The following is a 23,015-nucleotide window of genomic DNA, read 5'->3' as shown; positions in this document are numbered from 1 at the left end:
GGTTGACGTCTTCGGTTAGGGATCTGGATTCTCTGTTGTTCTCTGTAAGGTGGGGAATTCTTTGTTTTCAACAGGGGAGTTTATTTGCCATTGGGTGGGGAGACTGTCTTTGGTACTGGGGAAGGGGGTGCTGGGCTCTGAACACTTCTGAAAGTCTGTCCTATGTTTAGCAGAGACTTGGGCCCAGGTGAGGGGAGCCAATCCTATGGGACCCTCCCCAACATGCTGCCAACCTTGCAGCTCCCAGCATCAGCCCTGCCAGTCTCTGTGCAGGTGGCCTGACAGGGAAACATTTGTCTTTTAACTGTAGCGGGGAAAAACCACACCGATACGGTTAAGATTTAAAACCTGCCCTGCAGCAATGGGAAATCCAAAAGAGGATGAGTCCTGGGCTACTATTGCAGAACAGACAGTGAGCTTCCCTCCACGAGATGATGAAGTGGAGTTAGAAAGGAAGAAAGGAGAGGAAGGCAGAGTAATGGGAAGGTCAAGTTAAGGAAGTAAAATCCTTCCTTTCCATGGAAATGATCAAAGGGACTGACCTCTTCCAGGATAGCAATCCACTGTCCACCTGGCCCCTGAGCAGAAGCAGTGCCTCTGCCCTTTGGCCATGCCTTGCATTGCTCTCAGCTGAAGCCTCTGCTCCAAGGGTGAGCGTCTGGCCTGGAGCATTTTTTGTAATTGCTTTTTAAAAAATCTGTTTTTTGACAGACAGAGTGATGAGAAAAAAAAATTCCCTTGCCAGCCTGGAGGTTCTGGAGGCCAGGCTGCCATGTCTCATGATTCGATATGCATATTTATTGCGGGACCTACGCAGTGGCATTTCTCATTAATTTTTATGGCCATCAGCTGAAAGGTTTAATCTGTTTCTTGGCAAACAGAAGTGCCTGTTCATATATAAACAGCAATAAATCTATAATACAACAAGGCACTGATTACTCTTTGCCTCTGTGATAGGCAATAATACAACAAGGCACTGATTACTCTTTGCCCCTGAGATAGGCCCAGCCAATACCCATTGATTATTGGTATTGATTATCTTGACTGCAATAGCATCTTGGAAGCCTCTGTTGAGTTTGGGGGGCTCAGTTGGGCTGGGCTCAGTGTGTGCACATAGGGTTTCATAGATATTTAGACATTAGGGCTGGAAGGGACTTAGCAAAATCATTGAGTCCAGCCCCATGCCTAAAGGGAAGGAAGTCAACTGGGGTCAGATCACCCCAGCAAGATAAGCATCCAAGCATTTCTTGAAGGTATTCAGAGTAGGTGCTTGCACCACTTCTGGTGGCGGGGTTCTATTCCAAACTCTGGAGACTTGGACGGTAAAGAAGTTTTCTTTGTGTCCAGTCTAAAATGGTCTTCTAGCAGTTTGTGACCATTAGACCTTGTCTCTTCCCTTGGGATGCCCTGGTGAACAGACATCTTCCCAGTTCCTGATGTACACCCCTTATATACTTATAGGCAACCACCAAGTCCCCCCTGAGCCTGCGCTTCTCCAGTCTGAAGAGTCCTGTACGTGTGCATGCCCACTCTGGACACATACCTTCATCTAAGTCACAAAATGTTGCTGGCCAGAAACCCAGGACTGTTGGGTGTTAGAGGGGAAGTAAGAGGCCCCTCCCATCTTTTAGTCCCAGTATTTGAGTGGTTAGGACACTTGCCCTGGAAGCTAGAGACTTGGGTCCTAGGCCCCCACACTCAGAGGAGGTTTTAACATGTAATTCCCTAGCACAGTGGGTCTCAACCAGGGTGCTCTGGCACCCTGGGGTGCCTTGAGATCCTTTCAGGAGTGCAGCTGTTTGCTGCACAGTGTTAACTGAGTCTCCAGTGCCGGGCTCCCTCCCCTTCTGTTGTGCAGATGGGATCTGATGAATTTTAGCACAGATCCCAAAAATGGTGTGTCCTGCCATGCACATAAAGCAGCTAAAAAAATGATGGTGAGCACTTGCATGTTCTTAGCTTTTACCTTGTGAGCATATCACTGAAAGCACTTGCTCTTACATCTTCCAGGTGATTTTTGCATAGTTTGTTTCAACATTTCTTTCCCTTTGGTGTCTATTTTGTGCCACCAAATGTTTATTTCCTCTGTTGTGCACAGGTAGGCTTGGCTTTGTGTACAGTACACACTGGATTGTTGTTGTAGTGTCTTTTGAGTGCTGGACGGTATATCTAATAGCTTGTTACTAAGGTATCTTGGGACCTGGACTATGTACAGACTAGCTTGTTCTTGTAGGATCTCTTGACTCCTGACTGCATGCACAGTTTTATCATCATCGGAGCTCTTGTGTACACTTGTTTGTTATTGTGGGGTCTCTTTGGGAGAGTGGGTAAGATCTCCCATTCTGGTTTCAGAGGCACGAGTTTAAGTCCCACTGGGTCCATCTACACATGCAGTTTCCCCGGTGCAATAAACTCTGGCACAGTTTGTGCTACAGTCAGCTGCTCTTGGGCGCAGTGTTTACATGTGTGCCTGGGATCGTAGCAATTCAAGCCAGGGTGGAGCAGCCCTAGGCTGGCAAAGGATCTGCGGGGTCAGCCAGTGGTGACATCCGGCAGCAGAAGGGCTGGCTGGCGCATGAGGGTGCTGCATTGTGGGGCTAGCTGGCAGGCAGCCCCCTGCACTGTAGCACCCTTGTGCACCTACCAGCCCTGGTCACTGTCTAAGCGATTGTGGTGTTGTAAATTATTCCACCATAAGATAGTACTTGTCCTGAACAGCACTATTCTATGGCAGAGTTGGTTCATTTACTGTGCCTTAATATGGGTGCACGTGTAGATGGTGATACTTTACTGTGGAGCAAATTAGTCAACTCCGTAGCGAAGCGCATGCGTGGATGGATCCACTCTGTACTCATGCCAGAGGTTGCTGCAAAGTGACCAATCTAAAAACTAATATCTGGGTTGTCCAGGCTGGGGAATCACAAATAGCTGCATGCAATGCTGGCCACATCAGTTCCTGGTCTGCCTTAATTGGTTTGGATGGACATCGCTCCTTTTAGGCGCTGCCTTGTTACAGTAGGTACTGTAAATACCATGCAGTATCACAGGCTGCCAAGCAACAGTAGCTTACTCTAGGGTCCTGGTCATTCCCCTGTCCCAAAGTAAGGCCTTTCCTAAAGCAGGGAGGACTTATAGTGATTTGCCTTAATGCTCTTAGAATTAAACCCAGATTCTCCTGAAAACCTAGGTGCGGGCTGAACTCTGAATTTTGAGACACGTTAAAGGTGGCATCATCTGACATTTGGCACAACATTTAGAACCAAATTTGCTGCTGATTTAAATTGGCATAACTCTGTTGCCTTTCATGGCATTGTGCTGATTTTACATTAGGTGAGCATTAGGACTTAAATTTTCCAACAGGCAAACTATTATAAAACTGATAGACCAATAGATAAGTGTCCATGTTGAAAAAATCCCATTGAAACTGATGCTTATAAATAAATGAACCTTTCCCTTGTTGGGGCTGCAACTCGGACACAAGGGTCTTGGCAGCCTGTCAGTGATGCAGATGATTCACAAAGGGGAAACAGAGCTCATAAATGGTCAGCCCCAGTCTTTGTCCAGTTGAGGAGAAAGTCACAGAGGAAATACACTTCAGCAGGGACAGGGGTTGACAACTATTGCCTGCTTTACTGACCCATGGCAGGGTTAGCAATGCACCCAAGACTGGGTGTAGTACGGTTTTTAGGTTGACAGTGTCTGGTTAACCCACCTGGGAGGGGACAAAGCAAAGCCAAGTTGGTAGAGTCAGGGCACCTAAATCCCTGGTGGTTTCCTGGCCTCCGTTCCTCTGCTTATTTTAGCTGCTCCATGTTTTCTGGGTTCTCTCTTATTCCTCCAAGGTGTCTGTTGCAGGGAAGGGTGAGATGTAATAGTGTGAGCACAAGACCAGGGGTCAGAAACCCCTCCATCTAAACATGGCTTTTATACTGACTTGCCATGTAGTGCTTAGTGGGTAACACTACAGTGATGTTTTGCTCATAATGCTTTCCATCCATAGCACTTCACCAGGAAGGTTTGTAACCATCTTCTTTCTACAGATGGGCAACTGAAGTGGGGAGAGGGGAAGAGAGTCATTTGAGATTACCTATGCAGGTCTAGACCTGGACCTAGGTCTTTTGAGTCCTAGAGCAGGGCTCTGAGTACTAGGCCACAGCACCTTTCAGAAGTGTGCCCATTCCACTGTCAAGAAGCTCCCGTTGCCTTGGTGTGTGGTGACTTCCTGGTTGTCCTGCTTCTTGCACTCATTCCAGCAGGTCTGGTAGGCCTTGCTTTGCTGACCTCTTGCTTGCTCTTTTTCCATGCATGCTGGTTGCGTTGGTGTCCCTTCCCCCAGCGGTGGCAACTTTTTCTTTACTTTTTTCTTTTCTTTACAAGTCAAGTGCCAAGGGTCTGGAACAGACTCTCCCCCCCCCGCCCCGAGGTGGTATAGTCACCCACTTTGGCGATCTTCAAAAAGCACCTTGATGCCCACCTTGCTAGGGTCATCTGGCCCCAGCAATCTTTTCTGCCCAAGTGCAGGGGAGCTGGACCCGATGATCTTGTAAGGTCCCTTCCAGCCCCTAACATCTATGAATCTGTGAATCTATGAAAATTCTCCCTCTGTATTGTTCCCTTCAACGGAGTCAATTTGCACTACTTGCAGTCTGTCTCCAGACATCTTGGTCCCAAGCCCTGCTTGTGCAAAGCCTCCTTGGACACTGCTATACCTAACATCTGACTGCTTCACAGGTGTGGTCTCCTCCACTTTGCAAGGCAGCTGTCAGGTCCTCTGGCTTTATGCAGATCTCTTTCCCCGTGGGATAAAAGACCATGCTGGTTTTGCTAGCATAGACCATACATCACTTCTAGTGCAACGTGGACCTGTGCCTTGCCTTTCGGTTTTCAGATACACCCATAAAAAGTGCTATTGAATTTAAACACCAAGGTTCCCTTTGCATTGGAATAAATAATTGCAAGGTGCACTGCACAGAGGTTGGATGAGGTCTTGGATGACAAGAAAATGGCAAATATAGTGCCTCTTTTTAAAAAAGGGAAGAAGGAGAATCCAGGGAATTACAGACCAATCAGTCTGACCTTGGTACCTGGAAAGATTATGGATCAGGTCATTAAGGAATCTGTTACTAAACAATTAGAAAATAACAAGGTGATGAAGAATGTCCAGCTTGGATTTGTCAAGACCAAGTCATGCTTGGTCAAGCTTCTACAACAAGGTGATGGGCTTTGTACGTGGGGGGAGAGCAGTGGATGTGATTATGCCTTCAGCAAGGCTTTTGCCCTTGTCTTCTATGACATCCTTGGCAGCAAGCTATGGAAATACAATCTAGATGAAACTACTGCAAGATTGATACATAACTGATTGAATCATTAATGAAGAGCAGTCGTTGGTGGCTCAATGTCCAATGGGGAAGAGGTACTTAATGGGGTTCCCCAGGGGTCTGTTCTGGGCTTAGTACTGCTTAATATCTTCACTAATGATTTGGCAAGTTTAAAGGTGTTTATTATGTTTGGGACATTATGTGTAGTACCGTGTGAAAGTTGTTCCTAGAGCTTTTAAGAGCAGCTTAAACAAACACATGTGTAGGATGGTTTAGACTCCTGTCTTGAGCAGGGCGTTGGACTAGATGATCCCCTGAGGTCCTGCTCAGCTTACTTTTCTATGATTGAGTGCAGAGTTGCAGAGCTGCAGATGAAAGTAAGCTGGATGAAGTTGCAGACACTAGAGGAGAACATTAGGATTCAGAATGACCTTGGTAAACTAGAAAATGGTCCAGTGTTAATTGAATGAATTTCAATAAGGACACATGCAAATTCCTATGGAACAATCAAAGGCACAAATACAAACTGGGAAGTGACTGCCAAATCTGTAGCACTGCAGAAAAGGACCTGGGGATTATAGTGGACTGCAAGTTGAATATGAGTCAACAGTGTGCCCTAGTTGCAAAAAAAGGCAATAGCATATTGGGCTGTATTAACAGGAGTTTCACATGCAAGTTGCAGGAAATGATCCTTCCATCTTTTTCAGTACTGATGAGGTCTCATCTGGAGTACTGTGTCCCATTTTGGGTACTGTACTTCAAGTCAGTCAGCGTGTGTGTAATCGCTGAGCCATGTGATAGCATCCTCAGTGGCCACGTGCAGTTCCTGTAGTCCACCGCGCTACAGGAAAGACGTAGACAAACTGGAAAGAGTCCAGTGGAAAGCAAAAAAAAAAAGAGTAAAGGTCCAGGAACATGACTTACAAGACAGAGTTGAAAGAACTGTGCTTGGTTAGTATTGGGAGGGGTGGATCCAAGGATGCTGTGCAGCTCCAACCCCCCCTTGTCAAAAAGATTTTTTAGAGTGTGTTTGCAAGGCACCTGGTGCCCAAAGGGCCAGAGTGGGAGGGGACTGAGCTGGCAGGCTCCAGTGCCACCCACTAGCATGGGACACATGGACTGGGGCTCGGCTGTGTGACTGGTGCTGCCCTTGATGCTTCCCCTCTCTCATTTTCCCCATTCAGGAGAGCACTGCGAGGTGAACGCCCGCCTGGGCCGTTGTACACCGGGGGTTTGCAAGAACGGCGGCACCTGTGTTAACCTGCTAGTGGGCGGCTTCAAATGCGACTGCCCATCGGGGGACTACGAGAAGCCCTACTGCGAGATGACCACGCGCAGCTTTCCACCCCAGTCCTTCATCACCTTCAAAGGGCTTCGCCAGCGCTTCCATTTCACTATTGCTCTCACGTGAGTGCTGTCTCAGACCCTGCCAGCTGTGGAGTAGGGTGGGATGGACCCCTCTGCCTGGTGCCCTGGTCTCTTCTTTGGGGAGCTCTCTCTGCATGGGATCTGAGCTATGATGCAGTGGAGGATCCCTTATGCAGGGGATCTCTGGGTTGGGAAGTCCCTGAGAAAGGGGCTCTTCAGAGCTGGGCTGTCCTAGAGATGGGGTGTCCAGAGCTAGGTTCTCTGCTGGGGGTGTTGTCCGAGTCTGGGACTCTCTGGGATTGTGTCTCCCTAAGAATGGAGCTGTTCTTCCTTCACGCTCTCTCTGGCTTCTCTTCCCCAGCCACCTGCCAGTCACCATCCCTGTCCTCCAGATCTTCTGTCCCTTTCCTAGCAATCTCACTTTTATTCCAGTAAGCCCCAGTGCCAGCATGGGGCTTTGGTTAAATCTCCTAGCAAGGCTGAGCAAGGAGGGGTCTGAGTCTCCCCTCATCCCCAGACTGAGCAGTACAGACAGCGGGGGACAACGTGGCCTAAAGGGTTAGTGCAGCAGCCGAGGAGGCAAGATTCCTGAGATCTCTCCCAAGCTCTGGGACGGGAGTGAAGCAAGTGGTTAGAAAAGAGGCTGGTAGGGAGTTGGGACTCCTGGTGTTTGCATCGTGGTTAGAGCAGGGAGGGCCGAGACTAAGGACTCCTGGGCTCCATCGCCAGCATATTGTCTAATATAACAAACCTGCAATAGTTGACGGCCTCCTTCAGTGACCTCCAATTCTGGAAGCTGCTCTTCATGTTTGTGTCATGCCTGTCTCTGTGGGATTTCGCAGGAGGTACCGAGCAGGGCAGCTGCTGGTGTGACCGTAGTGGGGAGCAGGGATCTGAGGTCTCCCAGATGGCCCACTGGTGTAGCCTACATGGCTGGGGGAAAGCACAGTGTGTTTGTGTCCTGGGGGAGAACACCAGTTTTGCTCCAAAAGCACAGTGTGTTTGTGTCCTGGGGGAGAATTCCAGTTTTGCTCCCCTCCCAGCTGCTGCAGCCCGTGTCCTGGGAAAGGGTGAGGGTTGGGGGTCTTGCAGATGGACTGTAAACAGCATCTTTGTTGCAGGGCCTGATGCCACCCTCCTCCCCCCCGATTTCCTCTGGTCTGCTATAGAAAGGGACCATTGTTTGCTGCCAGGACACATGGGGGGGGCTGTCCCCACGAGTTTTCCATGACCCTGAATCACCCCCTTTACACACTGGAGAGAATGGGACAGAGGATCCCAGCAGGTTGATTACATAGAGACAGAGCAGCAGGGTGTCCATGGTAGCTGGCAAAGCATGGCAGGGGCCTGGCAGCCAGCCGGCTATGGCAGGGGCATGGCTGTGGGCTCAAGAGCCATGGTAGGGGGCTAATGGCCACCGGGTTCAGTGTGGCCGCTCGGTGCTGCCTGCTGCCTTCCTGCAGTCCAGCTGGTCGTGCTCAACACAAGCCCTCACCTCGGGGAGCAGCAAGAAATCCTCTGATGATGGGCCGGGGGCATCTGCTGTGCTCCCTGCCCCCAGCCCTCTCCAGCAGCTCAGGTTCTGGGGCGCAGTCATGCTCCTGCTCCCCTCAGCAGCCTAAAGGAGAGCAGGATGAGTCCCATGGCAGAGGGGCTGGGGGCTCCAGGAGGGGTGGGCAATTATCTGGCTGTCAGTCATTCAGGGAGCTCTGATGAGATCATAACCCCCATCAATGGGCCCTTCTCCCTCCCCAACATCCCGCCAACTCCATCCTCTATTGTCAGCCCAGAATAAAGGGCTGGAGCAGGCCACAGCCTCCCTGCCTGGGCTGCTTTTGTTCCCAGTGGAGGGACGGCTGTGTTAAAGCCTGGGCAGGAGCCCCTGCTCCACTCTCTGTGGCGAGGTTGGGGCCATCACCCGCGGGGGGGGCTGATGAGTGCTGACAGCAGGTAATGAATCGGCCCAAAGGGGAGGCCTGTTGCTGCAGGGTCATTGAAGAAGGGGGGTGGGGAGCTGGACCTGTTTAGTCAGCCGTTAGTGTGAGCACAGCGAGGCCACAGCTCACTGGGCAGTGGGGAGGCAGCAGCTGATGGCCTCAGGTCTCCCTGCCGGCTGGTAAAGCAGGCCCAGAGACTCAGCAAGGTACCGGGGTGCAGGCAGAGGAGGGTCTGCAGCCCAGGCTTGGGGCAGCTGCAGCTACAAGGTGGGCATGCCAAGGGGCAGAATATCCGAGCCAGGAGAGAGCGGCGGGCATGCTGCCCTTGCCCTTGGCCCAGGGCTGGACATCAGGGATCAGGACCCAAAAAACAGTGTCAGTGCCAGGACAGGCAAGGAGGTAATGTTGGAGGGAACCTGTGGATGAAGAGGAAGGAGCAGGCTGTGGTTTGTGGGTGTGTGAGAGAGCTGGGGGGATGTGATCTTGTGACCCTGGACTACCCAGCACTCGTAGTGATGGATACGTTGGAGAGGGTGGCAATAAACCACTCAGATGGCAGTCAGGACATCTGGAGCCTAATCCTAGCTCTGCTTCTGGGCTGCTGAGTGGCTTTGAGTCCCCCCCCCACCTCATCTTTCTCTGTGTCTCAATTTGCTTCTTTGGGCTGTGAAGTCTTGGGGTGGGGGCAGATGCTACAGGCTGAATCCATTTTTTGCATCTAAAGGGCAGTTTAATTGCCATTTTTGCCACTTACCTACAGTTTGTGAACCTATCTGCACAGCGGCTGAGTGTGCAGGAGGCTGTGCTGGGGCTGGCATGTGGCTCCCAGCACAAGCCATGGGGAGGGAGAAGCCAGATTCTCCCATGCTTAACGCCCCAATAGCTGTCTGATGAGGGCACTTGTCCAGGAAGCAAGCCCAGGTTCCAGGTACCCTGACCCAGAGAGCATTTGAACCTTCAGTTCTCTGACTTCCTAGTACAGTACTGTAACTACCACACCACAGGGTAGGCACCATCCAGCTGCCTCTTGAACCTGAGTCGCTCCACTTTGCATTGACTTAAATGAATAGTAGGCCATGGGGAAGTTCCTGACCCATAGAGAGCAAGTGCCAGCATTGTACCCAAAGCCTGTCACTTCCCAAGTAGCATTTATCTCACTAAACCATGTGGTTATTCTGTTCCTCCTGGCCCCACATATCTCCCTCTTTTTAACTGTCTACTTCAAAAGGCACTGGACGATGCTCAAGTCATGGCATGGTGGTAGCGCATGTGTTGTGAAGTTGGAGAGAGCGATTTGAATCCTCTGTGGGTGAGGGTCCTAGAACCAACACTTCTCCCATTTCTTGAGCAAGTTCCCAAATCATTCAGCCCCAGCATAAGAGCTGCTTTCTCCTTTAGTATCTAACACCTGCTGGCTGGGTAACGTGTGTGTGTGTGTGTGTGTGTGTGTGTGTGTGTGTGTGTGTACACAAGACCACACACTTGCCCAGCCACAGTGCGGCCTCCTGAGCATACCCAGTAGCTGTGTGGATTCAGTGAGTTGCACAGGGAGTAGAATCACAAATGGTGCCTGAGCACCAAAAAATGGCAGTTCTGCAGCTGGCGACCTGCCATTTGGGCAGGTAAAGTGAAATTGGATTCCTCTCTACATGTCAAGACAACACCTGGCAAAAGGGTCCCCAGTCCTATCCTCCAGAGTCTACCATAATATAAAGAATAGCTCCCCACCCCCAACATTAATCCCAGCAGATGCCCTCACCCCTTCCTCTGCCAGGTTGCTGAGTTTCTTTGCAGGCTGTGTACAGCCAAGACTATTTGGCCAGGACTGAAATGCAGCCATCCCATGCATGTGGCACAGCACAGACACGTGTAGAGCAGGGAGGAAAGAAAATCCTTGCTGAAATGATCAGAAAAAAGTGACCTGTTTGGAATTTGGTCCCAAACAGCCCCCCAGTGAGATACCCCCTTCCCACTGCCTTCAGCATGGTGCCTCATGGCTCTGTTTTGTGGTGTTAGTTAGCCATGACTCAGGAGGAGGGCAGGAGGGTGTTAGTACCCTCTCATGCTCTCCATTCACTAGTGAGATATGATGAGAGAGGAGGTGCTGGTCAGAAGCTTCATTCCTAGTCCTGTTCCTTCCTCGATCTCTGCTCATGTCCTTCAGCTCCAACCCGTGGCCTCCTACTGTCCCCATTTGGGAGTCCCTCCATGCATAGACCTGTTGATGCTCCTCAATCCCGGTCTCACAGGCCATGCCAGGTGGGGAAGCTCACATGATGATGGGAGAGGCAGACAATGGGGGCACTCATCCTCCTCTGTCCCTCACACAGGTTTGCTACGAAGGAGCAGAATGGGCTGCTCCTCTACAATGGGCGTTTCAATGAGAAGCACGATTTTGTGGCCCTGGAGATTGTCCACGAGCAGATCCAGCTCACCTTCTCAGCAGGTATGGAGTGCTCCGGCCCTGTTTCCCCAGCACCTAGCTCCCCTCTACCCCTCTGGGTCTCAGTGCCCCTTGACGCCAGTTCCTGTCTCCCTTTGCCCCACTGCCAGTCCCCACCTTCCCCTTCTGCCCCTGGCTGTGGAGTTTCTGCTGGTTCTCAGCTCCCTGCCTTTTCTTCCCAGTTCCCAGCTTCCTTTACCCCCTGGCTGCCTTCACCTTCAGAGCCCAGAGCTCCCTACACCACTCTTCACACTCCATACTCTGGGCTCTTTTCCCCCTGCTCACTTGGCAGGGAGCTCTGAGACTCTGTCTTCTGCCGCAGAGCAGCAGCTCAGCCCTGAAACCCATGGTTTGCTTTGGGTACCTCAGCTGAAAGTGTGCTGGTTCTCATGACTGATGTAGTCCTTTTCTAAAGGCCCCTCCGTGGTAACCATCATCCCCTCCATCCTTCCGGCAGGGGAATCGACCACTGCGGTGTCCCCATTCATCCCAGGAGGTGTGAGTGACGGGCAGTGGCACACAGTCCAGCTGCAGTATTACAACAAGGTGAGCAGGGGCAGGGGAGGGCACACCGGCAGCTGCCAGTCAGCCATTGTCCAGTAAGCACCTGGCTGTCAAGCTAGGCGGACAGGAAGAAGTGGGGCAGTAACCGTGGGCCGAGGTTCAGTGTGACCCATCACATCTCTGGCTGAACACAGCACTGGGTTCCCTGCCAGACCTAGGGCAATGCCCGTGGTCCTCTGATTGTATTACTTCACATCCCCTTCATTCTCAGTTTGCTGCAGCGCTTTATACTGATGTGGCCAGGGGATGGTGGGAGTTGTGGGCTGCAGCAAAGGGGCAGCTGGGGCTTGAGCACCAGAGAGGTGTAAGGGGACAATGTTTCCTCACAGCCTTGTGGCCTGCAGTGGGGTTACCCCAGTGCTCCTATAGGGTGATGGTGCCAAGGGAGAGCTGGGCAGACACAGCCCCAGGAAGGCCCTGCAACCACCATAGGCCACACCAAACTAGATCATTGGGCCTGTCTTGCCCAGTACCTGCTTTCTGTGGCACCAGTTCAGGACTTAAGTCCTTGTGGTTTAGTGTCTTGCTTCCTGCCACACCAGGTTTGACAAGGGTCCTGGCTCTCACAGTGACTGATGGGTACAGACAAAAGAGGAATTACATTGTAAAACACTGGGACAAGGGCTGGGGGGATAGGACAGACCAGAGAGGGGGAACAAGGGAGGGAGAAGATGGGGACAGATGGAGGGATGGGGTGAGTGTATAGAGACAGGCAGGGGTGACATCCAGGAAGAGCACACACCAACTGCTGAAACTTCCTTAGCCTGACGAAGGGTTTTTGAACTCGAAAGCTTGCTTAATAACTATTCTCCAACTATTTGGGTTGGTCTAATAAAAGATATCAAATTCACCCAAGGAACCTTGTCTGCCTAGAGACAGGCAGACTTTTAAAAACCTTGGTTATAAATATGTTAAAAACAAAGTGCCAAAGTGCAGAGCCCTCGCCCCCATGCTTGCAGGCCATGGGCTGGCCCCTACCTTGTCTTCTTCCACTCAATCCCAGCTGTTGGGTGCTGGCAGCTAAAAATTGCCTTTGGAGCAGTACCAGTGGCTTCTCCCTGGGACAATCTCTCTCCCATTCAGGGACAGCGCCAAAGTCACTGAGGACAGGGATGTGCTGACTCTGCCCAATGCATTTGGACACAACACCTACCCATGGCAGGGTCCTCTGTTTCATCTGCACCGCTGCATTAGTCATGGCCCTCTGGTCTTCTCTCCACAGCCCATCATCGGGAAATCAGGGGTGCCCCAGGGGCCCTCGGAGCAGAAGGTTGCTGTGGTGACTGTGGACGACTGTGACACTTCTGTGGCTCTGAAGTTTGGCGCAGTCCTTGGCAACTATTCATGCTCGGCCCAGGGGACTCAGTCGGGCACCAAGAAGTAAGAGTGAATTGAGGTTTCAGAGGGGTGGTGGACCAGGCGTTGCAGGGTGCCTGGAAGCAAGTTTTCAAAGCAAGACAGGCATCTCTGGGTGCCCCTTCCTCCTGACCCACAGCTCCCCGCTAGCTCAGCTGTATGGGGTGGGGGAGGAGGGTATCTTGTCAGTGGCTCAAATTGGCAATATGGGGTGGGGGCCCTGTCTCTTCAGTCCTTCCTCCCTCCGACTGTCTCCTCTGCCTAGGTCCCTGGATCTGACAGGCCCCCTGCTCCTGGGCGGCATCCCCAACCTGCCCGAGAGCTTCCCTGTGCGCAACCGGCAGTTCGTGGGCTGCATGCGGAACCTGCTGATTGACAACCAGGAAGTGGACATGGCTGATTTCATTGCTAACAACGGCACTGCGCCAGGTAGGGAGCGCTCAGGCTTGGCCTGCTGTGTGGCCATGGGAACCAGCCCAGTGGATGACAAGCCCTAGCTGGGACTGAAACGGGGTGGGCTCTGTGCTAGACCAGGGGTGCATGGCCTAGGGGCATAACACATGGCACTGTCAGGAGGCAGAGGTGGATGCATAGTGCCAGGCTGGATGCATTGGGCTGGCATGTGGCATCAGCTACCTACAGTGAGCAGGGGAGGCTCTGCTATACCCAGGGCCAGCACTACAGGTGAGGGCACTCATGCCCCATGTCAGCTGGTACAGGCATTGGGAAAGGCCCTCCCTTGCTGTTCTGCTGCTCCCTAGCTCCAGGAGTTGATCCCCACCAATCACTCCCCACCACCCCATGGTTCATCCCAGCTCTTTCTGGACTCCCCCAGGCTGCTCTGCCAAGAAGAACGTCTGTGACAGCAACACCTGCCACAACGGTGGCACCTGTGTCAACCAGTGGGACTCGTTCAGCTGTGAGTGCCCCCTGGGCTTTGGGGGCAAGACCTGCAAGCAAGGTAGGTGTTGCTGCCTTTCACGCTTTGGACCCAGGAGGCCTGAATCTGGGAGAAGATACCAGGGGTCCTGTGAATGAAGACAGGAGCTGATCGCCCCCTGGGATCTGTGCCTCCAGCAGAGCCCTTCTAGACTGATGCTGAGGGAAGTGCAGGAGCTGGGATAGTGAGGAGGGGTCCCAAAATATTAAAACCCAAAGCGTGTCTGGGTGAGCGAAACCCAACACTTCTCAGACCTTTTCAGCTGATTGGAAGTGTAAAAAAAAGAAAAAAAAATAGAAAAACTTTTTTTGTTGAAAAAAGGTGTTGCACATTTTCCTCTCATTTCTGGTTTATTTGAAAAAAATTAAAACCATTTCTAAACAAAACATTGTTTAAAATTGGGAAGCCAAAGGGCTCTGGCAGATTTGGAATTGTCTTTCCCAGAATGTCATTTTTCTTGAGTGGAGAATTAGGGGGGGAAAAAAAAGGACAAATTGTGATGTAGTTAAAACTGGTCCTTTCTTGAGAAGGAAGAGGGGTGGCAGCCCCCTCTGCCCCCCTCCCAAAAGCAGCTTCCTTTCCAGCTGCTGCTGGCTCTTGCTTTGTTGGAGGGTGGAGGGAGGGGGTGACTCTTATGCTGGGCAGAGTGAAAGGCTGATGTGTCACAGTGAGATCCCCACTCGCCCTGGTGGAGATGTTGCCCCCAGCTCTGGGAATTGATGTGAGCAGGGTACTGTGGCCTGTGGGATCAGGCCCCAAATAAGGCTCTGGGTGAACTGCAGGCTTACGTGGCTCCCAAGGTCATGCCCTTCTGGAGTCCATTCAGGGCAGGAGCCAACCCCTCCGGCTCATGGTATTTCTTTGTGCCTGGCAGAGATGGCAAGTCCCCAGCGCTTCCTAGGAAACAGCCTAGTGGCTTGGAGCAATCTGGCCATCACCATCACACTGCCCTGGCACATTGGGCTCATGTTCCGCACCCGCCAGGCCAATGGCATCCTCCTGAGAGCCATCGCTGGGCAACTGTCTACCATCACCCTGCAGGTAGGTGTAATGGGGGAGTACTGCTGTGTAGAGAGGATGGGCAGCAATCACCCTGCCTGCAGGGGCTTCTCTGGTGGCTGCAAGAGCTCCATGGGAGGATGGAAGGGGTGTGTTTGTTGCCCAGGGTGGGGAGTAAGATCCACACCCCTTGTCTAGGGGAGTACAGTTGCCTCCCTTTTCTGGCATCACCCAGGCCAGTCATGCAGTGCTGTGCTTGGGTGCTAGCTCCCAGGAGAATGCAGGGCCTGGATACTGCTCCTGGTGATTTGCAACAGCAAGACAGAGCAGATTCCTTTCCGTGATGGAAGTTCTGCACCTGCTCTGGACTGCCCTGCTCAGGTGATGAGAAAAGTGGCCCTGCACATTCCCCATGTGTCCCTGTCAGCCTCTGAGCAGCTGCCCTGTGGATACCCCAGCCCATCCTAGGATTGGTGCAGGTGGGGCCATCTAGGCCTTTGAGATGTTTCCCTTTTCCCAGGTGCCCCAGCCTCTGTCTGGTGGCTGGGTGACATGGTGGTGCACTGTCTTTAAGTGCCACCTGCCGGCCAGAATGTGTTGCAGCATCTGGGAATCCCAGCTGGGGATACCAGGATGCAGTATCTGTCTGCCGGTGTCTTCATGGACCAGACCACAATATGCATGTGGCCTAATCCCCACCCCCCGCAATCCCGCTGAAGAGGTTGGGAGTCCTGTTCTCACCCAGGCCTGTCCTTCTCTCATCTCCAGCTGAATGAAGGCAACCTGTTGATGAGCTTCCACCGGGCCAGCAGCCGCGTCTCAGTGCTGCGGCTGCACCAGGTGAAGGTGAATGACGGTGACTGGCACCATTTGCAGCTGGAGCTTCGGAGCAGCAAGGACAGTCAGGAGTCCAGGTGTCTGGCTGTCATGGCCTTGGACTATGGCCTCCACCAGGTGCGGGATAGGGTGGGGCAGGGCAGAGTGAACTGGTTTTGGAGCCAATCATAAAGGAGCAGAGTGGGGGAGAAGCAATAGGAGAGATCAGGCATGGGGTTGTTGCTATTATGTTCAACTGTTTTTGGTTGCTTAAAAATTGAGCATTCATTTTAGTGCTGATGACAGTAGGATTGAGAGCATGAGAGATACCCAGACCTCTGCACAGTACCTTCCCATTCCAGCCTTGGGCTTTCTCCCTTGCTCTGCCCAGAGGTGTGTTTGCTGTCCCCAAGTTGCGGTGCTGAGTGGAGGATGTCTGGTTATCCCATGCTTCTGTGCTTTGCTGGTCACCATGTGTGGCTGGGAACAAATATTATCCCCTCCTGTTGCTGCTACTGTCTGGGACTTTTTTACTTTCCTCAGAAGTACTGGGTGTTGGCTGCAGCCAAGGCTGAGGATTTTGACTGGGATGTGCCATTGCTTCTGCTGGGGCTTAAAAACCTGAGAGGACCCTAATTATAGAGGGTCTTGCCCCTCTGCTCAGGGTCAGACCAATCCCCACATTCAGGATCAGGAAAGAGTTTTATCTAGAAGTGCACCAGTATATCAGTCCATATCGCATTGGCACTGAAAAAAGGAAAATTGAGATTATTGGCAATTGGCTTTTTTTTTGGCCGTTATAGCCAATAATGTCATCAATAAATGATGTGTGCATGTGTGCAGCTGCAGCATGCACGCAGCCAGGAGTGCAGCCCAGCAGCTTGGAGAGCAGCGACCGGCCGGTAAATCTGTTTGGGGGAAGAGGCGTGGGGGGCAGATGGAGATCCCCATGGTGAGGGAGGGAGTGGGCCAGGGACAGGGGCAGGTGCTGCCCAGCCAGGGTGGGGCAGGGTGCAGGATGAAGCCACAGGCAGCTCTTCTGGACGGGGAGAGTGGCCCCTGCCACTGCATGCACCCCCAGGAGAGGCATAGGGAGTGTGTGTCCCCCAGATTTGTGGACAGGGTGAGGGCAAGCTGCCCACTGTGGACTCGGGGCTGGGGGCTCTGATGGCCTCTTCCCTCCAGTGGGGCTGGGCTGGGGGTGGGAACGGGGGTGGGGTGGGTGGCAGCAGTGCTGGGAGGGGGAGACTACGGCGTGGCTACAGCGAATTTTGGGGTAGCTGTAGCCCATTCTATAGCCCCCCCTTCCAGCACTGCTGCCACCTGCCCTGCCTCTGTCCTGAGCACAGGCCCAGCCCAGTCACCATCTCAGGAAGAGGCCAGCACAGCCCCTGGCCCCGAGCCCTCAGCAGGCAGCCTGCCCTCACCCTGCACATAAATCCGAAGGGCACATGCCCCCCATGCCTCCCCCGGGGGTGCACACAGCGGCAGAAGCCGCGCCTCCCTTCCCTCCCCCACCAGACAAGCTGCCTACACCCTGCTCTGTCCCGCACCCTGCTCTGCCCTGGCTGGGCAGCACCTGCCCCAGCCTCACACCCTCCTTCACCATGGGGGCCTCAATCTGCCCCATTTACACCCCTTCCCTCCCCCACGCTCCTTCCTCCCCACAGACTTACTGGCTGGATGTTGCTCTCCAAGCTGCCGGGCTGCATATTGGCAATCGGATCAGTACTGGCGAATACGGCTGATTAATTATCGGCCATCGGTATTGGTCAAAAAAAATCTTTAGCAGTGCACTCCAATTTTACTCCACCCTCAGATTGGCATGGACTGTGGTAATTGTTGCCTTCCTTTGCAGAGGGGGACAAGTTCGACTTCTTGTATCTCTCAAACGTATTTTAACAAACTGCTTCCTGTCCTTGCAGCAGCAGGGCAGTGACAGTGCCCTCACCCCCCCCTTCTTTACTTGTGACAAATTAAGGTGTATTTGTGAGGTCTTGAGCTTTGTGCCTGGTACATAGGTGGGAGGATTGTTCCCAGAGTTGTTAAGAACAAGTTAGACAAACATTTGACGGTGTAGACAGAATGACCCTGCCTCGAGCAGGAATTTGGACTAGATGGTTTCCTGAAGTCCCTCCCAGTCCTACTTCTCTATGACTTTATAATTTGTCTGGAGTCTGACCCATAGTGCCCATGCTCTTCCAGCCTGGGGGCACCTCTAATGCAGGAACCACAACCACAGATGGTTTCTCACAGTGCAGAGATGAATCAGATGAACCCACCAGGTGCTCATCTGCTGCTGCGTCTCTTCCACAGGTGGTGGAGGACATCAGCTGTGAGCTGCACGGGCTGAAGCTGCGTAACCTGAGCGTGGGTGGTGTAGCAGGCGAGTTGGGCGAGGTGCATCAGGGCTTCCGTGGCTGCATGCAGGTATTGGAGGATGGTCTCTGGGGGGTCATGTCGGGGTTCAAGGCCTGGTCAGGGTCCGAAAGAGACACCATGAGCCAGTTGGCTGGGACAGGGAGGTCTGCAAGGGGCTGGGCACCACCCATGGGTGGCATCAGGCTGGGGCATGTGGGGTCAGACACTGATCATAGTTCTCTGGGGCAGCCCCATCCCTGCTCCCGCTGAGATCAGGTGGCATGTGCCAGCCCAGAGACCTTGGGCTGAGTGGGAGGGGCCAGTCAGTGAGATTACAGCAGCCACTTACCGACTCCCAGATGGAGGAGCCCCTTGAGTGTGGGTGGGAGCAGGCTGCAGAAGGTCCCAGCTTTAATCCCTGTCATATTCTTTGTGTTTATGACCATGCCACAAGCAGTAGGACACTGAGGGGACCTCAGATCTACCACCAGGGACTGATAGGGTATCCTGAAGGGGAATAGGAATACTGAGCCTTCATGCAGCACTTTCCATCAGTAGATCAGTGTCCTCATCATAGTGCCTGTGTTTAGAAATGGGGAATCATCTCAGAATCGCACAGCAGTTCAGCAGAAGACACAGGACTAGTACCCAAGTTTCCTGGGTCCCAATTTCATACACTAACCCATAGGCAGTGCTATCCCAGTGCGGCTGCTGGCTGGAATGCACAACGGGAACCCCAGGCTGCTCTGATCAGGGAGGGGGAACTTCAGCTCAGCTGGGCGAGGGATTCCTTGGTCTTTGTGCCCTTGCAGGGTGTGCGGATCGGGGAGACATCGGCTAGTGCCGTGGCCCTGAATGTGAACCAGGCTGAGAGGGTGAACATGGAGCGTGGCTGCAGCATCCCGGACCCGTGCGACTCAAACCCCTGCCCAGACAACAGCTACTGCAGTGACGACTGGGACAGCTACTCCTGCAGCTGCGACCCAGGTGAGGGATGGGCCAGACATGCTATGAGGAGCACAGGGGCATGAACTCCTGGCTTACTGGGGATTCCTGTGCATGGGTTCTGGTCAAACCCCACCTGCAGGGTCAGGAAGGACACCCCTCCCCTGTGCCCCCTACTCTAATGGGACCATGATACCCAGGCTGCTTAGGTTTAGCTGGTCCTGTCCCATCCAGCCAACCCTGGCAGTGCAGGGAAGCATGAGTCTCTGGCTTGGGATGGGGAAAGCATCCATTTTGCTTCATTTCAGTCTAAGCCTGCTCTTCCCCCCATAAAGTAGTTCTGTCAGAGACCAGGCATCTTACTTGTACCCCATCTCTTTGGCTGCAAGCACTGCATTTTACCTGTTCCCAGTGATGTGGGGGTGACCTGGGGCTGATGTAGCTGGGAGTGAGGGTGACAGAAACCCCGGCTGCATCCTTCTTTCTGTTCCAGGTTACTATGGAGATAACTGTGTGAACGTATGCTCCCTCAATCCGTGTGAGCACCAGTCTGTGTGCACCCGCAAGCCCAGCTCCTCACATGGCTACATGTGCGAGTGCCCCCACAACTACTTCGGGCCCTACTGTGAAAACAAGTGAGTCACCAAGCATGTATGGGGGCAGGGACGTTTGCATGTGCTGTATGTATGTGTGCAATGAACCTGCAAGGGGCATGCAAGAGAGAACGTGAAAGAAATGTGCAGGGCAGTCTGGGGAAGCAGAGCGTGCACACCCGTGTAATCAGCCCATGCATGTGCCATGTGTCTGAAGAGGTGGTGTCAGTGTGGTTAGTACCATGTCTCTGAGTGGGCCAGGTGTGCAGGGCTGGGTGTGTACAGGGTGGGCATGTGGAGCAGTGTGGTGCCTGTATCTATGTGTAACGATGGTGGTGCCTGCTCTATGGTAGGATTGACCAGCCGTGCCCACGGGGTTGGTGGGGGCACCCCATGTGTGGCCCCTGCAACTGTGACATCAGCAAAGGCTTTGATTCGGACTGTAACAAAACCACTGGGGAGTGTCGCTGCAAGGTAAGTGTGGGGGCTGGAGAGTGGGAGTGGGTTGGGGATATGCCAATAGACGGTAAGCATAGGAGGAGGGGACTGGGATGGGAATACAGCATGGCAGGGTCCAGGGCCTCCCTGTCTCCCATCTTGCTCTGGTTGTGCTGCGTGTGTTGGCTGCACTCTCCCTGCGCGCTGAGAAACTGAGAACAGGGATTTCTGTTCCACAACAGAAACTCAGCAGATGGGAGTGAGATAGGGAGGGAGGGCCTGGGATGGAGTGTGAACTACCCATGTGATGCAGCTGTGAGAAAAGCAAATATAATCTCAGACTGGATCAGGGAGGATCTATCCAGCAGATGGAGGGACATATTAGCACCATTGTACAGGACCTTGTAAAACTTCATCTGGAGTATAGGGTACAGTTTGTGTCACCCCACTTCAAGAAACATAAATTCAGATTACAGGAAGTGCCAAGAAGGACTTCTGGGTTGATGAGGGTGACAAAGGCCAGACATGCAAGAGAAGACTGGGAGCACATGGTGTGTTCAGCTTGGCAAAAGAAAAGCTGAGGGGGGATAAGGACTGATTTCTATACATTAGAAATAATTCCAAGGATGGAGAGGATCTCTTTAAGGTCCAGGACAATATTGGAATAAGAACAATGGATGTAAGTTGGCCATGAATACATTTGGACCAGAAATTAGGTTTCTAGCCACGTGTGGAGTGAGGTTCTGGAACAGCCTCCCAAGAGCCTTGTGGGCAAACATTACTTCGAACACAGAGCTTGATGGGTCTGTAAATAGGAATAAGGGATGTGGCTATCTCAGGAATACCAGGGGGCTGGACTCAGTGACACAGTAAGTCCCTGTCATTCCTCTGTTCCCAAATGGAGACCTTTACTGGCAACCTCAGGTGTAGGGCCAAGGACTGGTTGGGTCAGGGTTAACTGAATTCCCTTCTCCTCAGAGAGAGGTCCTCAGGGCAGGGGGGAGCAAGGATACCTTTCCCTGTTGTTGCCTGTGCTGTACTTGATCTGTAGTTGAGATATGCAGTTCCCACTTCTCTGTGCCCTCCCTTTGTCCTGGGGCTGATGTCCTGTGTTTCCTTGTGCCCCCAGGAAAATCACTACCGCCCACTGGACAGCAGCTCCTGCCTGCTGTGTGATTGCTACCCCACAGGTTCATTGTCACGTCTTTGTGACACAGAAACGGGCCAGTGCCAGTGCAAGCCAGGTGTCATCGGGCGCCGCTGCGACCACTGCGATAACCCCTTTGCTGAGGTTACCACCAATGGCTGTGAAGGTTGGCACAACCCCGGGGGCGGGGGGCACGCTTTGGAGCACAAGCACCATTTGTGACATAGGGGAAGCAGGAGTTGGATCCCAGCAACAAACAGGGCTGTGAAGAGTCAGGAGGACTGAATGCCTCTTTAACAAAGGAGGTCCTAGTTGGATGGCTTTGTCCACTTTGCTGGGATTAGAAGATGGAAGTGTCTAGTGGCAGTAGGAGATGTGGCCGCTGGGCTGGCTCTGGTTCCCCGCCACATGTATCCTGCTCTTTGGGTATAGCAAAGTAGCCTCCTGCCCTCCACCTCCCCTGCCATGGGGGATCAGTTGCATGGAGCTCTTTGGATGCAGAGAGGTATACCTAGCCCAGAAGTGGCGAATGCCAGCAAGGGCCCTTGGCGGGGTGGGCCCTGGAACATAGAAATGTCCCAACCCAAGTTCTGCTGTTGAGTCTTGGAGTTGTGGGCTTCTCCATTGCTCTGGGTGGTCTCCTGTCCCCTCTATCCCTTGTGATGCAGACTCCCATATGGGATCTTAATGTCTGCCTGCACCTCGGCAGGCCAGTATCGGTGTGGGAGCTGTGATTGGGATGCTCCAACTATGGCTTTCCTGAAGGCATGACTAGATGGGGCTGCTCCCAACCTGTGAGCCCTCATATTGCCCCATGTGTTCCTGGGTTTCTCAAAGCAGTGTGGCCCCAGCCACCACTCTGATGCTGCCTCTTTGCCTTTCAGTGAATTATGACAGCTGCCCTCGTGCCATAGAAGCCAACATCTGGTGGCCCCGTACCCGCTTTGGCCTTCCAGCTGCGGCACCTTGCCCCAAAGGATCTTTTGGTAACTGTGTGCTGCTGTGCCATGAGGAAGTGGTGCCAGGGTGGGTGCTGCACCACTGTGCTGTATACAGGGGCCACGGCCATAGTGTGACACGCCAGGCCTTTCTGCATATGCAGGGCTCCTGGTGGCCAGGACAGCTGGAGCTTTGCAGTATGGTGCTGGCTTGGTTTACTGCCTCTGTGCCATGCTAATGGTGCTGTATGCTCAGAGAGGCAGTAGCCTGGCAGCATGTGAGCCTGGCAACATCTGGCAGGGCTGTTGTGAGGGCATGACATTCTCCACGGTGACCTCTCTCTCCTCCCTTCCAGGGACAGCTGTGCGGCACTGTGATGAGCACAAAGGCTGGCTGGCTCCCAACCTCTTCAACTGCACCTCGCTGACCTTTGCCGAGCTCAAGAGCTTTGTAAGTGGTGTCTTCCCTGTTGGAGACAGATCTGAGCTCCAGATTTAGGGACCCCAAAACCCAGCCTAGACAGGAACTGCGCTATCAGGTTATACCTGTGCTTCTCATTCATATAGAGGTGGGGACTATGGAGACTTACAACCACCAGCATTCAGTGCTGTAACTGGATAAGAGAGGCCCAGCTATGGCATTCAGAATTGGATGGAGCGGTGCCTACTGGGAACTCTGGCCTCAACCAGTTGCACCTTGGTTCAGAGAGAGAAGGAGCAGTGCATGCTCCATGGGCTGCACATCACATCAGTGGGGAAGGGCTTTGGTGGTCCCCCTTGGTAACCCATGTCATGGCACAGCCTGGTAGAAGAGCCAGACTGTGCAGTGCTGCTGTGATCAGGGTGCTCTGG

General features: G+C 52.9%; 1 protein-coding gene across 1 annotated transcript in view; it reads left to right on the top strand.

The window, feature by feature from the left end:
* Window positions 1-23,015, top strand: part of CELSR2 (cadherin EGF LAG seven-pass G-type receptor 2) — a gene marked incomplete at its 5' end in the record, with an annotated part of 77,399 nt that overhangs the window by 33,592 nt on the left and 20,792 nt on the right. Inside the window, 15 exons of the mRNA XM_006034379.3 lie at window positions 6,503-6,725; window positions 10,954-11,069; window positions 11,524-11,612; window positions 12,853-13,010; window positions 13,252-13,415; window positions 13,822-13,947; window positions 14,801-14,967; window positions 15,694-15,879; window positions 18,058-18,171; window positions 18,915-19,089; window positions 19,541-19,682; window positions 19,994-20,114; window positions 21,208-21,391; window positions 22,110-22,211; window positions 22,520-22,614. Of these exons, the coding sequence (XP_006034441.1) occupies window positions 6,503-6,725; window positions 10,954-11,069; window positions 11,524-11,612; window positions 12,853-13,010; window positions 13,252-13,415; window positions 13,822-13,947; window positions 14,801-14,967; window positions 15,694-15,879; window positions 18,058-18,171; window positions 18,915-19,089; window positions 19,541-19,682; window positions 19,994-20,114; window positions 21,208-21,391; window positions 22,110-22,211; window positions 22,520-22,614 (2,162 nt within the window). The remainder of the gene's footprint in view (window positions 1-6,502; window positions 6,726-10,953; window positions 11,070-11,523; window positions 11,613-12,852; window positions 13,011-13,251; window positions 13,416-13,821; window positions 13,948-14,800; window positions 14,968-15,693; window positions 15,880-18,057; window positions 18,172-18,914; window positions 19,090-19,540; window positions 19,683-19,993; window positions 20,115-21,207; window positions 21,392-22,109; window positions 22,212-22,519; window positions 22,615-23,015) is intronic.

Source organism: Alligator sinensis, unplaced genomic scaffold (assembly GCF_000455745.1).
Source record: "Alligator sinensis unplaced genomic scaffold, ASM45574v1 scaffold872_5, whole genome shotgun sequence".
NCBI classification, from domain to species: Eukaryota; Metazoa; Chordata; order Crocodylia; family Alligatoridae; genus Alligator; species Alligator sinensis.
The sequence above is the reverse complement of the archived record's forward strand: the minus strand, read 5'-3'. Positions and strand labels throughout refer to the sequence as shown.